The sequence below is a fragment of the Coccinella septempunctata genome, chromosome 2, assembly GCF_907165205.1.
Source record: "Coccinella septempunctata chromosome 2, icCocSept1.1, whole genome shotgun sequence".
Lineage (NCBI taxonomy): Eukaryota > Metazoa > Arthropoda > Insecta > Coleoptera > Coccinellidae > Coccinella > Coccinella septempunctata.
The window spans coordinates 650,949-668,203 of NC_058190.1; the positions used below are offsets into that span (position 1 = coordinate 650,949).

The following is a 17,255-nucleotide window of genomic DNA, read 5'->3' on the forward strand; positions in this document are numbered from 1 at the left end:
TCGAATGAGTTTCCATGAAGGAGAAGCAATAACTAATTGTCTTCATGACAACTTACATTTCATAATAAGTTTATTCACATTCAATAAACAAAATTGCATTTATATCAGAGGTAATGTCATGAAATTCATACATTCCCAATAGATTTCAGTTTAGAAATATTTTCAACAGATTTCTATAGATAATACAATATGTAAAAGTGCCTAATTGACTCGTAATTCCAAAGTTTTATCAAATAAAACAAAATATTTTAGAATTCAATACATCTTGAATAATTTCCTTCCAATCCTTTCTCATCTCTAGAACATAACAGTTTAAATATTCCGTAAGCTGTTATTTTCAACACTGAATTATTTGAATAGTTTATATACAGGGTGAGTCTTTGACTCGTAAAAATAATTTAACAGCAGATTCCTGATGTCAAAATAAACACTTTTTTTCTTCACCATTTTTCAACTTCAAACTGTCAGATTAAGAAAACCCCCCTGATTAGTGTCGGATTAATGGCCCAACACGTCTGCAACCCCGAGATTAACCATCTGTATGAAAATCTGACACGGTCGAGTATGTACAGGGTGGGCAAATTTCGATGTTTTAGCACTACAGCTTTTAAACCAGTGGAGATAGACAAAATCTGATACCCCATTCTCGTTCTCTTTTTCTGAAAAACTAATAAGAGTAGTAGTCATTTTTGGCCACCTTCTTTTGTTTTCGAGTTATAAGCGAAAATTGGAAAAATGGCGATTTCGAAATAAATTTATATCTCCGCTAATACTGATGATACGAGCTCTGGAATTGAAACATTGTACAGGCACTTTTTTAAGTAGAATCCAGTAGCGTGCTCGCCTTTTTAGCAGGATTTTCAATTACGAAGCTATGACCCAAAGTTATGTTTTTTTGAATTGGAACACCAGATTTCTGTGCAATTTTCTGAAAGCTTAATTCTTACTGATTTCAAAAATATATCTCATCATATAATTTGTATTAATATAAATAATAAAAAATGGTCAAAAACCTTTTTCCTCAATATTTCTATGGTTTCAACTTTTGATGAGAATAGAAAAATGTAGCATCTTATCATTACCACAGTCTCCTTCTATAAGTCCTTTCATTTCTATGCTTCTTACTCAATTTCTCCAAGATTCAAATTTTGTGAAAATTGGTAAAAAGTATAGAAAGAATGACATTGCCGGAAGAAGACTGCTCTTGTGATAGGAAGCTCTATTTTTCTGTGCTCGTCAAAAGTTGAAACCATAGAAATATTGAGAAAAAAAGGTTTTTGACCATTTTCTCTATTGTTTATATTGATACAAATTATAATAATAATAATAATAATACTAATATTTATTTTCATAATCGAATTACATTACGAAAAGAAAATAGGTCAAACATGAGAAAAAAGAAATGACAAAAAAATATACTGCAATAGGATCTCATACACCCAGATAAGAATTGCATCCGAAATACTCTGCTATGTTGTAAGGTTCCAAGTCAGTTAGGAGTTTCCGAGTTTCTCTCTTGAATTTACTAGTATCTGTTAGAATCTGGAGTTCTTTTGGAAGCTTATTGAAGAGTGAGAGGCACATATATTCTACATTCCTTTGAGACAGTGTGAGAGAGCATTTCGGAAGGTGAAATGAATGAACGCGCCTAGTCATGTTCACATTACGGTATTTCTCAAAGTAGATCTGGTTCTTATGTACGAATACTAGGCATCTGTGGATATATAATGCAGATATTGTGAGAATACCTTCCTTTCTAAATAATCCTCGACAGGTTGTTTTGGAGGATAAGTGAAGCATGGCCCTTAATGTTCTTTTTTGAACAACAAATAATCTTCCAATAGCCGAACTGTTCCCCCACGCCAATATTCCATATCCCATCGCAGATTGAAAACTCGCAAAGTATACAGTTCTTAGCAACTCGTAATTGGCCAGCTGTGACAGTACCCGAATGGTGTAGAGAACCGAATTCAGTTTTTTCTGCAGTCTGTCAACATGGTCAAACCAGTTTAGATGTTGATCCATCATAACTCCCAAAAAATTAGTACTCTGACTAAGTTTTAAACAGTGTCCCTGCAGGTCAATTGTATCAGGCGTGACGGTTTTTGTTTGAGAGGTTCCAAACATCACACATTCCGTTTTATTCAAATTTGGGGTAATTTGGTTAATTTGACACCATTCAGAGACTGTTGAGAATTTTTTCCGAGCTAGCTCAACCACCACAGACACTTTGGGAGCCTTATTCAAGATATTAGTATCATCTGCGTACATTACCACGTCCACATTCGTCTCATCATTGAGCCCCGCGGCCAGCATCACATCAGCGCAATCCATAGTCTCCTCGAACAGAATATGGTCGGGCAAGTCATTAACGTAAACCAAAAAAAATAAGGGTGCAGCAATGCCACCTTGAGGGACACCTGCATTCAGTACTTCATCAAGTGAAGTGTAGACAACACCATCGATCTCAACGGAAACTCTCTGAACTCGACCTCTCAAATAGCTCCGCACCAGATTAAGCTGGTTATCCCTAATCCCGTAGGTCCATAGTTTTTGACACAACCGATCATGATCGACGCAGTCGAAAGCCTTGGAGAAGTCAAGGAAGAGCCCCATAGGAATGAGATTGCTCTCCAGCGCCCGCAGAATCGATCTGGTCAGTTCAAATATCGCAGTTTCAGTGTTCCTTGACTTGAGAAATCCATGCTGAGAATTGGAGAAAACGTTAAATTTGTGAAAAAAGCTGAGGAGCCTATTCACCAGAATCTTTTCAAACAGTTTGGAGAACGAAGTGAGTATACTGATAGGTCGGTAGTTTCCGAGATCGTCTTTGTTTCCTTTTTTGAAGATTGGTCGTACAATCGCAATTTTGAGGGGGTTTGGAAAAACCCCATCTCTGAATGCTATAAACATTATGTGGGCTAAAGGCTTCGAGATTAAAGTGATGGACTTCTTGATCACCGTTAACGGTATACCGTCGTACCCAGAAGACCAATTATTTTCCATGGATCTCGCAGTACGAATCACTTCATCCGGAGTTATCTCGAAGAGGAAGAATGAATTTCTATTTGGTCGAATGGTTTTTGTAGAGACGTCCACGATATTCGTAGGAACATGAGAGTACATTGAGGAGGAAACAGAGATGAAATGCTTATTAAAAGCATTTACAAGGTTCTGTGGATCGGCCGACTGCAGCTTTGATTCACTCCTATCTTCTTTACCTGTCAAATTTTTAATCACCTTCCAGATTGCTCTTGGCTTGTTGCTGGAGTTGCAGATTTGAGCATTGATGAATTTTTCCTTATTTCGTTTGATGGCGTCGTCGTATAATTTCTTTGTATCACGGTAGGAATTGATAAGTTCAGGGCGGATACGACTCATTGTGTACAAGCAGTCCAATTGGTTTTTGAGTTTCAAGACCTCTGGCGAGTTATCTTTGTAGTTTCTCCGAGATGATTCCCTGCGGACGACCAGAGGAAAAGCCACATCGAATATATATTTGTATTTATCGAAAAAGACTTTCCACATCGTCTCAACATCCAGATTATGGTAGACGGAGAGATCATCCCAGTCCTCAAGGGACAGAAGTTCTAGGAAATCTTGCATGGTTGATTCATTAATCCTACGAGTTTGTTTCTTTATATTCCTGGAGTGAGCTTCGCCAGCAGGAAATGAGAGCAATTGGGCGGTATGGTCGGACAGGTGCGAGGGAACAACAACAACATCACAATTGATCATGTTTGTTATAAAGTTATCAAGACAAGTAGCAGAAGTTGGTGTTATTCTCGTTGGTTCATGAACTGTCAAATTGGCCCCGAAGCCTTCCAGAATTGATAGGAAATTTTGGGTTACCGAGTTATTACAAAGTATGTTAACATTGAAATCACCACCTATTATATAGTAACAGTTACAGTTTGTTAGATTTTGCAGAAGTTGGTAAATTCTTTCCAAGAATACATTGATATCACTTCTAGGATATGAATTAGGTCGATAAATAGAGATAATCACATATTTAACAGTATTAATGCATGTTTCTATCGCAGAGCACTCGAAGACATAAGGAATGCTATTCATAAGATCTAAACGCTCTTTATAAAATATTTCGTTCCTGCAGTAAATGGCGCATCCACCATGGCAGCCAATCGGTCTACAATATTTAGACGCAAGTTTGAAACCACAGATATTCAATGCTTCGAGTTCCTCCGCACCTTGCCAGTGCTCTGTGACGCATAAGAAATGAGGGTTATGTTGACTTACAAATTGTTCTAACCTAAATTTGCAATTATTGAGAGATTGTACATTCTGATGGAAAACTATGCACTTTTCTTTGGATCTAGTGATTTCCTGTTGTTGAGGCGGAATAAAAAATGGTTAATTTTGCTACCTTCCGGCCACAGGTTAGGATTCTTCATTTCCTCGAACATCGAAGCTGGCACAGTCAACTTGAAGGATGAGTATTCGTTTGGTCTATTGGACTCTAATTTCTCACACATAACACCATTGAAACCATTTTCGCTGAGGTATTTTTCCAAGACTTCAGGCCTCAAGGCTGGGTCAAGTTTGCAGACATGCAGATAACCGTATTTAGGGGCACCTTTTATTGACATCAGTTCCGGTTTGCCATTTCCAACAATACCTCGATCTATTCTTCTCGTTTTTTTGTTCTTCACGGGGATAAATTCATCTACCCCATTTTGTACTTTGTTGTCGTCCTTACAGGAATCAGTATCAGATTTGTGTTCGGATTCAATTGATTTAGAGGGAGTATTAACATTCTGTAGTCTTGTAGCTTCCTTACCCTTTGATGTACTCATGGGCTTGTTATCTTTGAGGTCTATTTTTGGTTTCAGCGCTTCACTAAAGGTTTTAGCTTTAGTTTTAGACGGTACTTTAAGTTCAGAGCCGTTGATGTTTCTCAGTAGTTGTGCATTTTCAGCCCTGAGATTGGAGACCTCGTTTTTGAGGTTAGATATTTCAAGCCTCAGTTCCTCAACTACGGGTAAAAATAATGATTGGAAGGATTTGATAATTATATGCTCCATGCTATTGAGGAGTGTATCGGTGGAGGATACTGCAATCGACGGTGTATTAGCCAATTCACCAGTTTTAGAGGTTATGTTTTTTGACGAACAGGCGTTGCATAGCCATTTTTTGGAAGTTCCTGTTTTTCTCATTGTTTCCAGATCCTCAACGGTTAGATCAACACACTGTATATGAAACAGGTGAGAGCTATCACTGGTACAAGGTATAGAGTCGTCATAACGACTAATCGCCTTAGAGCACTTGCTACACGTAACAACCATGACAATATTGATCTTGATATATATGATGTCATATATATTTGAAATCAGTAAGAATTAAGATTCAGAAAATTGCACAGAAATCTGGTGTTCCCATTTAAAAAAACATAACTTTGGGTCATAGCTTCGTGATTGAAAATCCTGCTAAAAAGGCAAGCACGCCACTGGATTCTATTCAAAAAAGTGCCTGTTAATGTTTTAATTTCAGAGCTCTATCATCAGTATTAGCGGAGATATAAATTTATTTCGATATCGCCATTTTTACAATTTTCGCTTATAACTCGAAAACAAAAGGTGGACAAAAACGACTACTACTCTTGTTAGTTTCTCAGAAAAAGAGGCCGAGAATGGGGTATCAGATTTTGTCTATCTCTTCTGGTTTAAAAGCTGTAGTGCTAAAACATCGAAATTTACCCATCCTGTACAAGTAACGATTTTTTTGCGTTTTCAAAGGACAGCTGCGATGAAAGATTATAGAGTAGAAAGATAGGAAACGCCCTCATATCGCTAGTACTAAAAACCGACTACCAAAGATTATAGAGTAGAAAGATGGGAAACGAGGCGACTAAAGCGATTTGAGCGCCATCTGTGTGTCACGCGTGTTTTTAAGACGCTAGGACTGGTTAAAATATTAATTTGAGTGCCATTTGCAGAAACATATGACATTTTTTAGATTACAGACGTCAATTTTGATCGAAGAGGTTTTGAATGTTTTGATTCTCATTCCGCTTTTTGTTTATCTGGCTCGTTCTAGTTGCTGATTTTTGAAGTTTTTTGTCTTATTTCTTGGTGAAAACATCAAAATATTGTGCGAAAATTATTGAATGGTGAAGAACGGTGGATCAAATAATAAAATGTATTTTACGTGATTAAATTTTTCACTCAAAACTAAGGAAAATGGAAGCGTAAGTATTAAAAGTCGTAACATGTGAATCGGTCATTCATTGATTCTAATTTTCAGTGCTCCGAAGTGGATAAAATTCTTAGGGCTTGAAGACAATTATTTCAGCAAACACTACTAACTACACCATGTGCAATGAACATTTTACTCCAGGTCAATTGAGAACTGTTCATCGACGTAAATTACTGTATGCAGAAAGCATCCCTTGCATGAACGGCCTATTAAGGGGAAATTATGATCTTTACAGGTCCATTCCATGATTCTCAATTGCTACTCTTTCAATATATTCAGAAATGCAGAGATTTTATTGATTTCCATTTGGGAACCGAGTGACTATCAAATTGTTGTTTGGAAAGTCAAAGTTTTATGAAACCTGCTGTGAGTGTTTTGTTCATTCATTAATCAATTTGTATATTGTGTCATGAAGAGACCATATCATAAGGAAATCATAAAAAAAAACCCAAGAAACTATACTGACATACAGGTCTTGCATATGTCTAAGTTTTTTTTTTAAAATGGTTCTGAAAATTCTTCAAATAATACCTACATATGTAAGTAACTGGAATATGTATGCTATGATGGTATGTTGAATATTGGTTCATATTAATTTCTGATAGATGTATATTTCACAAATTCAACTAAGTTCATTAATGCAGAACAACCTATTGTACAGAAATAACACCTTCGACGTATAGTAGATCACCATATACTTCAGTATCCTAGTTAAAGCTTCATTTATTGCCCACTATTTCAATTTTTGTGAATTTTTTATGAATTGCAAATAAACATATAGCACATCCAACAGCGTTTTTCGTTGATATCAATTGATTCCAAACAATGTTCAGATGAAAACTAACATCCTGATCACAAAACATAACCATACTTTTGTTTTGCCGCTCAGGATGTTTGTTTTCTGATAGAAACAAAGTCGTTATTGAAATTTAATGCAAGGAATAGTATTCGAATTTCGCGCCCCTCAATCAAAAAACAGAAAACTATTATCAAAAAGTTTTCCTGTATTGACAGTGTGTTTTTAGCGCCATCTCATTGTCACGCGTGTTTTCACTGGCCAAAATGTAGTCGGTTTTTAGTACTAGCGATATGAGGGCGTTTCCTATCTTTCTACTCTATAATCTTTGCCGACTACATTTTGGCCAGTGAAAACACGCGTGACAATGAGATGGCGCTAAAAACACACTGTCAATACAGGAAAACTTTTTGATAACAGTTTTCTGTTTTTTAATTGAGGGGCGCGAAATTCGAATTCTATTCCTCGTATTGAATTCCAATATCGACTTTGTTTCGATCAGAAAACAAACATCCTGAGCGACAAATCAAAAGTATCAACGAAAAACGCTGTTGGATATGCTATATGTTTATTTGCAATTTGTAAAAAATTTACAAAAATTGAAATTGTGGGCAATAAATGAAGCTTTAATTAGGACACTAAAGTATATGGTGATGTGCTATACGTTAAAGGTGTTTTTTCTGTACAATAACTGCGAATAACTAAAGTTATTCGATAAAAAAGTCTTATTCTCAGGATAAGTAAAAATGCAGTCTTTTCACTTTCAGATAGTGTTATTCATCGAATAAATCTGTCATTGAAACTCTTTTAGAAGATTTTATTTGTCATAGATCGAATGTCGGTACGTCATTATAGGTTGAATTTTTAAGATTGTGGACGTATGGTTATTTTTTGTGTGATTTTCACGAAATATTTGCTTTCTAGTTGGAATTATGACAATTTCTACGATGTGGTCTCTTATTTTACATTAATCAGTGAAAAGTAGTATACCTTGTTTTCACAGAATTGTTATTCGTCAAATAATTTCATCTGAAAGCACCGAAATAAGGTATCCTTATTGACAGTGAGTAAAATTTATTCGAAGGTGAAAGTACCGGGCCTTAGTTGAATTTGTAAAATATACATATATCAGAAATTAATATGAACCAATATTCAATATACCATCATAGCATACATATTCCAGTTACTTACATATGTAGGTATTATTGAAAGAATTTTCAGAACCACACTTAAAAAAAAACCTTACAGACATATGCAAGACCTGTATGTCAGTATAGTTTCTTGGTGCTTTTTTTATGATTTCCTTATGATATGGTCTCTTCATGACACAATATATTATACAAATTGATTAATGAATGAACAAAACACTCACAGCAGGTTTCATAAAACTCTGACTTTCTAAACAACAATTTGACAGTCACTCGGTTCCCAAATGGAAATCAATAAAACCTCTGCATTTCTGAATATATTGAAAGATTAGCAATTGGGAATCATTGTATGGACCTATAAAGATAATAATTTCCCCTTAATAGGACGTTCATGCAAGGGATGCTTTCTGCATACAACAATTTACGTCGATGAACAGTTCTCAATTGACTTGCAGTTAAATGTTCACTGCACATGGTGTAGTTAGTAGTGTTTGCTGAAATAATTGTCTTCAAGCCCTGAGAATTTTATCCACTTCGGAATACTGAAAATTAGAATCAATGAATGACCGATTCACATGTTACGACTTTTAATACTTACGCTTCCATTTTCCTTTGTTGAGTGAAAAACTTAATCACGTAAAATACATTTTATTATTTGATCCACCGTTCTTCACCATTCAATAATTTTCGAACAATATTTTGATGTTTTCACCAAATTATAAGACAAAAAAATTAAAAAATCAGCAACTAGAACGAGCCAGATAAACAAAAAGCGGAATGAGAATCAAAACATTCAAAACCTCTTCGATCAAAATTGACGTCTGAAATCTTAAAAAATTTCATATGTTTCTGCGAATGGCACTCAAATTAATATTTTAACCAGTCCTAGCGTCTTAAAAACACGCGTTACACACAGATGGCTCTCAAATCGCTTTAGTCGCTTCGTTTCCCATATTTCTATTCTATAATCCTTGGCTGTGATCTTACGTCACGAACAAATTGTCAGTCCCTTGAAAAGTAGCTTCCTTTGGGTCCAATTAACATATCCTCTAAAAATCTGACACGCTCGAAAATTTTTTGTCAATTTCAACTCTTACGGTCAGCCCCACCACGCAAACTGTCACATCAACATGAATTTATTATAAGAGACACGTAGGGCATATACAGTACCTTGTTTTGACACGCTCGAGTATGTACACCCGACGATTTTTTTTACATTTTTAAGACCCTGCAGACGCTGTCCCCACCGCTGAAAGTGCACACATCATAGAACCTTTTTTTCTTTCTACCATCTAATCTTCAAAATCCACTAGAACTCCACGACGCTTGAGTAAATCCCGATAAGGCATCGTCGGCTCCCCAACTACTAGCACAGTTTTCATTAATTCTAAAACTTCTAAATAATAACCGATGCAAGAACTACAGGTTAGTTGAACAACTTGAATATTTTCAGCCTCTGGGACTTGTCCCAACTGGTCTCTGGGACTTGTCCCAACTTGTTCCAACGGTCGTGGTTGGAGATCGACAGTCCGTAATTCCCAAGAGAATTCGAAAAACAAAGGTGAGTTGCAATTTTCTACATTTCGAAAGAATCAAGAACCGCAGGTTGGTTGAACAACTCGAATATTTTCAGACTCTGGGACGAGTTCCATTAGGTCCGCATCTGAATCTAGGGGAGGAAGAAGATTTCATAGACCCAGATACCCTAGAAGGATTAGACGACCAACAAATTTTTCTTCCGAATATCTCGAGTCCCTATTAGAAAAACCATTGGAGGAAGTAATACAACAACTTTCTCAAAATAAAGATTTTTTCGTATATATAGGACAGGAGCTCTCTTCAGATGATATTGTGCTGATGGTGAAGCACTTGGCCAGGTTTTGCGATTGCAAGTTTCCAAATCTCAGGATCAACATCTTGCAAACAAGTTTAACTTCGGGATTCGTGGATAATTTACAGTTGTTCATTTCCGACATAGCATTTCAATCGATAGAAGACGAAGATTCTAACGTTTATTATTGGGATGATCCAGATTCTTTCTGGCGGAATTTTTCGAAATTTTGCACAGTGTCTATGACGGAAAGTCCGCATTTCTTCATAGATAACTTACTGAAACTCGTCAAGATTTCGGTATTGAATATAGAAGAGATAAAGAAACAACACAATCTACACATCGAAACGAAAGATTTGCAGGCTCTAATTGATGGAGCTGAGAAAATCAAAGCAAATTTCCAAACTGAGGAATCCTCTAAACCCAAGACTTTGGTGTACTACGAAGAGGAACCCCCTGAGGATTTTCACGAAATCAGCATCTTTCCAACAACTTACGAATTGGTGAAGACCAAAAAACCGTTTGTTCGAAAAAACGTCGTTGTCGGTCCTTACAGAGACGTCAATCACTACTTGGATGTCCAGTTTAGATTGTTGAGAGAAGATTTCGTCGGGCCGCTAAGACACGGTATACAAGATTTATTGTCTGGGAAAGAGCGACGGGACATACAGGACATCAAAATACACCCCCAGGTCCAATTTCTCAACCCCGTAACCGTCACTGGGGATTACTGCGTCCTACTCAAATTTCACTTCGGCGGACAACTGACTAACTTCAAATTCGAAGATTCCAAAAAATTCATGTTCGGATCTCTGGTGTGTTTCACGAATGACAATTTCAAGACGATCTTATTCGGTAGGATTGCGGACCGCAAAAAGGAATATTTGGAAAAGGGAGAGCTCGTTATAGGTTTCAGTAAACCGGAAGTGTTGATTTATAACAGCGACTATGTGATGGTCGAATGCGGTATCTATTTCGAGCCTTACTACCACGTTTTGAACGTTCTGAAGGGAATCGTAGAGGAGGAATTTCCCATGAAAAATTATATAGTAGACGTTGATAATACCGTGATTATGCCAAAGTTCGGCGATCCTAGGGTTCCTGACGAGGAGATGAATGAACTTTATCAGGAAGATGATTGGGACGAAGGACCAAATCCAACTGTTAGTGAATTGAATGAATCCCAAAACGACGCATACGATGCCGCTCTAACAAGGCAATTATCGATCATTCAAGGACCTCCTGGAACCGGGAAAACTTTCGTCGGCTTGAAAATAGTTGAAACGTTACTCAAAAATTCACGCGCCTGGCATAAAGATTCCCCAATCTTGGTGATTTGTTTCACTAACCACGCTCTCGATCAATTTTTGGAATCCATAATCGAACATACCGATGAAATAGTGAGGATCGGAGGACAGTCCAAAAATGAAAAATTGAAAGGATTCCAATTGAATGAACTTTCCCGCGATGCTGACTTTTCTGTGTGGGACGCAAAGGACGAAGTGAAGGAATGCTTGGAATTGATAAAAGGTGTGACTGACAGTCTGAGATCCATTGCAAGTCACGATTGCATTCTGAATTTAGGCGTGTTTGCCGGTGTTGTCCCGAATTTTAGTAGAAGTTGGCTTGCCCGTGCTACAGAAAAGGAATTCCTTGATTGGTTATTAGCAGAAAGCATTCCTAATATCCAGGATAACCTGGAAGAAGATGAATCTTTCCTATTAAGTGTGAGTTTTTAAAACATATTTCATTTGGTGTTTCATTTCAATTCCATGCATTTCAGAATAATGTAGTTGTTGTCTGTTGCCTCAGCTTGTGCATAGGTGTTAGAGAGGTATTGCCAAGGGCGGATTCAGGATTTTTTTCTTGGGCGGGGGGGGACAACGGGCAGACAAGCAAAAAAATCAACAGTAACTGTGAGAAATGAACTTCAGGTTTATTTTTAAGAGTTCAACTATGTATAGAAAGATCCGCCCTTGGGTATTGCAGTGTCAGATTTTGTCTCGCGCTGTTATCCCAAACGTTATATCGACATATACGAGGATGTATTGATCAAAGATTTCTCTATAATCTTTGGTATTGATATTTCGTTAGCCTAGAGCAGTTCCATGCATAAAAAATATTGCGTTACCATAGCAACGAACAATAACTCATTAGAAGTGTCAGTGTGAATTTTGAGGTCAAAAAAGTAAACCAGAGCTACGCAATAAATTAAAAGAAAGAAGATATCCACCAAAATTGTGAAAAATCGAAAAATTGGAGTATCGAGCCATCATCAAGTACCTGTATTTAAAAGGGTTAAGAGGTAAGTATATTTACGAAGATATGCTTAATACCCTTGGTGATCAATGTCCTTCGTATGCGACCGTGAAAAATTGGACTGCAAGCTTCAAAAGAGATAAATTTTCCATTGAAGATGATGACCGATCGGGAAGGTCAGTTTCTGTGTCAGTCCCCGAAAATATCGATGCAGTTCATGACATGATTTTTTTAGACCGTCGAATTGGGCTGAAACGGATATCTGAAGCACTGAATATTTCATACGAACACGTTCATCATATAGTTCACGGCAATTTGGACATGAGAAAAATTGCTGCAAAATGGATCCACAAATGTTTGAATGTTGACCAAAAGCGAGCAAGGGTAGAAGCATCGCGTTCGATCTGTGCTTGATTTGAAAACGATGTAGACTTCTTAAACCGAATTGTTGCTATGGATGAGACTTGGGTACATTTCTACGATCCAGAAACAAAGCAACATCGATGGAATGGCGACACTCTGGTTCTCCAAGACCTAAGAAGTTTCGTGTCCAAAAATCTGCTAAAAAGTTCTTGCTTCAGTTTTTTGGGATTGCCATGGAGTAATCATGACTGATTGTTTGGATAAGTGTAGAACAATAACCGGAGATTACTATTCGACATTACTGACCACCAATGACGGCTCGTCCGGGTATGCAGGGTCGGCCGGGCCGACCCAAAAATAATCGAGAAATGGAAAATAATTATAATTATTTTATTCTTCAAAACTTATTCCAAATGATTAATTTCGATATTAAATTCTCGATTAATTCCCTAGTAATACGTACGACAACTTATTTCGATCAACGTGACGCCCCTGTCGCCCTGAGTTAGTTTATTTCGAAGTTCTCTTTCCTTACGATAAATACGCTACACGCTAGGTCGGCCAGCCGGCAGTAGCCTAGAGAAACGCTTCAAGATATTGTACTATACAGCACCTACGTCGCACGCAGTTATCACCAAGTTGAACATCGTATTACGGTCGCTGCTAGATACATACACGGTCGGCCAGCACGAGTTGGGCCTACCTTGCTATGGTTTGGTCGTTTAGTTGTCATATTTCTAGATTTCCTCATTGTCTATTCTAACATATTATATTATCAAATGAATAGTTAATCATTAAATATTATGTCTATTTTAGAAAAGAGCGTATTCGCACCTTTTAAGAGTAGTTTTAGTCAATGAAAATATAATATATCCCTAATTATAGTTAGATTTTTTTATTATTAAATGGATAGTTAATTTTTGAAAAAGGGTATTCCGACCGTATAAATTAGTTTAGTGATTTTTTGACCATAAAAATTCGTAATTCCTAGTGAATTTATAAGGGCACGGTGATTTCGAAGCTTCTTGAATACGCGTAGGCCGGCCGGCCGAGCCTCGGAGTGGGGATATAAAGGTGCCTACAGATTACTCTGACGTGACGTGGGCCCACGTCATAATGCGCATGATTCCAAAATCCAACGAAGGACTTTGCGCGGAAGCGTTCAAATTGTTCTGACTTGACGTGGGATTGCACGCCTAGCGTCACGTCAGACCAGTTTGAACGCTTCCGCGCAAAATCCCATGTTACATTTTTTAATCATGCGCATTATGACGTGGGCCCACGTCACGTCAGAGTAATCTGTAGGCACCTTAAGAATCGCATCCGCATCGCTGTTCCCATATTATGAATTGAAAGGGGTGCACGTGTTTATCAGTTTTCTTCGATTCATTTCTTAAATTTTGACAATCTGAGTGGATTCTAAATTTCTTTAATTGTTGAATAATTGGAGTAGTAGCAAATCGAAACAAACTTTGCATCCTGTCACAAGATCATGTGACAGTAGAAGGAAGAATGGTGAAATAAAGAAAGGAAAAATTAGTACATTTTCACTTAAAATCAAAATTGTAGATGTGTTTCAGTGAACTTAAAATTTTGATTCGTATTGACGTTTTGTGTTGTAATAAATTTGTTATCGGTATTTACAGAGAGACACCGAAAAGGAATAAAACTATTATTCAAAAGCTGGGCAAAAACAAAGAAGTATAGTACATTCTTTCTCCAAAAACAAGCCTTTATACCGCATTGAAAACGAAACTTTTATACACTGTTGTATAAAAATAAATCAGACTATATCTACAGGATGGGGCATAAGTCTGGAATAAAATTAATATTTCTTCAATATTAATCAACCACTCAAAATGAAGACACTGAAACCCACCAATTGCTTTTCAATTACCTTCTTCTTCTATCAATGAGTAGTTTCTCAACCAATAACTTAACATCAAGATGCTGAAAAACATGTCATTTCTGATTGCATTTATTTTTGGGAAATAAAATTGAATATTTTTTTCCATCCCTTAGCCGCAACCCTATCCAACTTATCTTCAGAAACTTAATTGACAAAAAATATATCAATATTTAATTTTAGAAAAACAGAGATTATGGTGGGATTCCGCGTTTTCATTTTCAGTTATTGGTTGAAAAAATAGATATTAATTTTATTTCAGGATATTCCCCTGTATATCCTGGGTCTGGCCGACCCACATCTTACGGGCACGAGCCGTCACTGCTGACCACTCTAGGGGAAAAATTAAAGAGAGAATACGCGGAAAGCTATTTAAAGGTGTTTTGTTTTTGCAGGACAACGCCTCTGCGCACAAATCTCATGTTGCCATGCAAGAAATTCGTGATTTAGGGTTTAAATTACTAGGACACCCCCCTTATTCACCAGATTTGGCTCCATCCGACTATCATGTCTTTCCTCAACTGAAAAAAAGTTTAAAAGGTCGTAAATTTTCTTCCAACGAGGAGGTAATAAAAGCTGTGGAGGTCTGGTTTGCAGAGCAAGAAGAAACATTTTTATTGAAAGGTCTAGAGACGTTGCAGGTTCGCTATAATAAATGTATCCGATGAAGAGGAGAATACGTTGAGTATTAAAACATTTTGACATTAAAATTTTGTTTGGTTCTATAGTAGGCTAAGAATTTTCCAATATATCCTCGTATGTATCGATTTGGATGAAAATTACAAAAAATAAAGATTCACATGTCCTGATGAGGGGTAATTTTTTTCAAGACAAAAGACAAATATGCATTTTTCTATCCATAGTAACAATTCGGTTTAAGAAGTCTACATCGTTTTCAAATCGAGCACAGATCGAACGCGATGCTTCTACCCTTGCACGCTTTTGGTCAACATTCAAACATTTGGGGATCCATTTTGCAGCAATTTTTCTCATGTCCAAATTGACGTGAACTATATGATGGACGCGTTCGTATGAAATATTCAGTGCTTCAGATATCCGTTTTAGCCCAATTTGACGGTCTGATAAAATCATTTCATGAACTGCATCGATATTTTCGGGGACTGTCACAGAAATTGGCCCGATCGGTCATCATCTTCAATGGAAAATTTACGTCTTTTGAAGCTTGCAGTCCAATTTTTCACGGTCGCATACGAAGGACATTGATCACCAAGGGTATTAAGAATATCTTCATAAATCTGCTTACCTCTTAACACTCTTGAATACAGGTACTTGATGATGGTTCGATACTGAAATTTTTCGATTTTCACCATTTCGGTGGAAATCTTCTTTCTTTTAATTTATTGTGTAACTCTGGTTTACTTTTTCGACTTCACACTGACACTTCTAGTGAGTTATTGTTCGTTGCTATGGTATCGCAATATTTTTTTTACGCATGAAACTGGTCTAGGCTAACTAGATATCAATATTTCCTCGTACTTTGTATTCTCATATTCATTCATCTTGCTTGATAGCCTTCTGCACTTCTCGACACCAACGATTAGTGGTTTCCTTCATTAGTACATCGTTTTCAAATCGAGCACAGATCGAACGCGATGCTTCTACCCTTGCACGCTTTTGGTCAACATTCAAACATTTGGGGATCCATTTTGCAGCAATTTTTCTCATGTCCAAATTGACGTGAACTGTATGATAAACGCAGTGCTTCAGATATCCGTTTTAGCCCAATTCGACGGTCTGATAAAATCATGTCATGAACTGCATCGATATTTTCGGGGATTGACACAGAAACTGGCCTTCAGGATATAGGTCATCATCTTTTAATGGAAAATTTACCTCTTTTGAAGCTTGCAGTCCAATTTTTCACGGAAAGGGTATTGATCATATCTTCGTAAATCTGCTTACCTCTTAACCCTTTTAAATACAGGTACTTGATGATGGTTCGATACTCCAATTTTTCGATTTTCACAATTTCGGTGGACATCTTCCTTCTTTTAATTTATTGGGTAACTCTGGTTTACTTTTTTGACCTCAAACTTCACACTGACACTTCTGATGAGTTATTGTTCGTTGCTATGGTAACGCAATATTTTTCTTATGCATGGAAATGGTCTAGGCTAACTAGATATCAATACATCCCGGTATGTCAGTGAAACAAGCGGAGCATTGAATGAAAAATTAAGTTAATGTGTTCCCTTTCATAGCAATTCCGAAATATAAGTATAGAGGACTCTGGCGGTAATCAAGAAGAGGAGGAATATGCAAGAGATGAATTTTATGATATCATAGCTAACATGAAATCAAATCTAAGAAAGCCGTTGCTTGACTTGGAAGAATTACGTAACCGAATTTATTATAACTGTGAGGATATGAATAAGTTGCGGTCGCAAATGGAAAATGATGAAAAAAAAATGTTCGCATACATGTATTTGGAAGCACAAAATGAGAGATTGAGAGCTGTCATCAATATCGTCAAGGTAAGTTTTCCCTTATCTTTGATATCAACATCCTACAGGTTTGGAAAATACAGTCGGAAAGATAGGGAATTTAATGATACGGTCCGAAAAAGAAGCGGCTTTCACAAAACTTCTTGATTGTCGGATCAACGATCATTGAATGGACGTATACTGGGTGATTCCGGATGAGAGTCCATTGGTGGAAACCGCTTCATAATATCTTCATTTGTCTTGAAGATAAAGACAAATTTTGATATTTTGTCGA

At 36.9% G+C, this 17,255-nt stretch overlaps 1 protein-coding gene across 9 annotated transcripts in view; it reads left to right on the forward strand.

Annotated features, from left to right (window-relative positions):
• LOC123308510 (NFX1-type zinc finger-containing protein 1-like) overlaps positions 1-17,255 on the forward strand; it is a 66,927-nt gene that overhangs the window by 5,209 nt on the left and 44,463 nt on the right. For all 9 annotated transcript variants that reach the window (XM_044891193.1, XM_044891197.1, XM_044891196.1 and 6 more), the window contains 3 exons: positions 9,611-9,718; positions 9,791-11,715; positions 16,739-17,011. In XM_044891193.1, the coding sequence (XP_044747128.1) occupies positions 9,611-9,718; positions 9,791-11,715; positions 16,739-17,011 (2,306 nt within the window). The remainder of the gene's footprint in view (positions 1-9,610; positions 9,719-9,790; positions 11,716-16,738; positions 17,012-17,255) is intronic.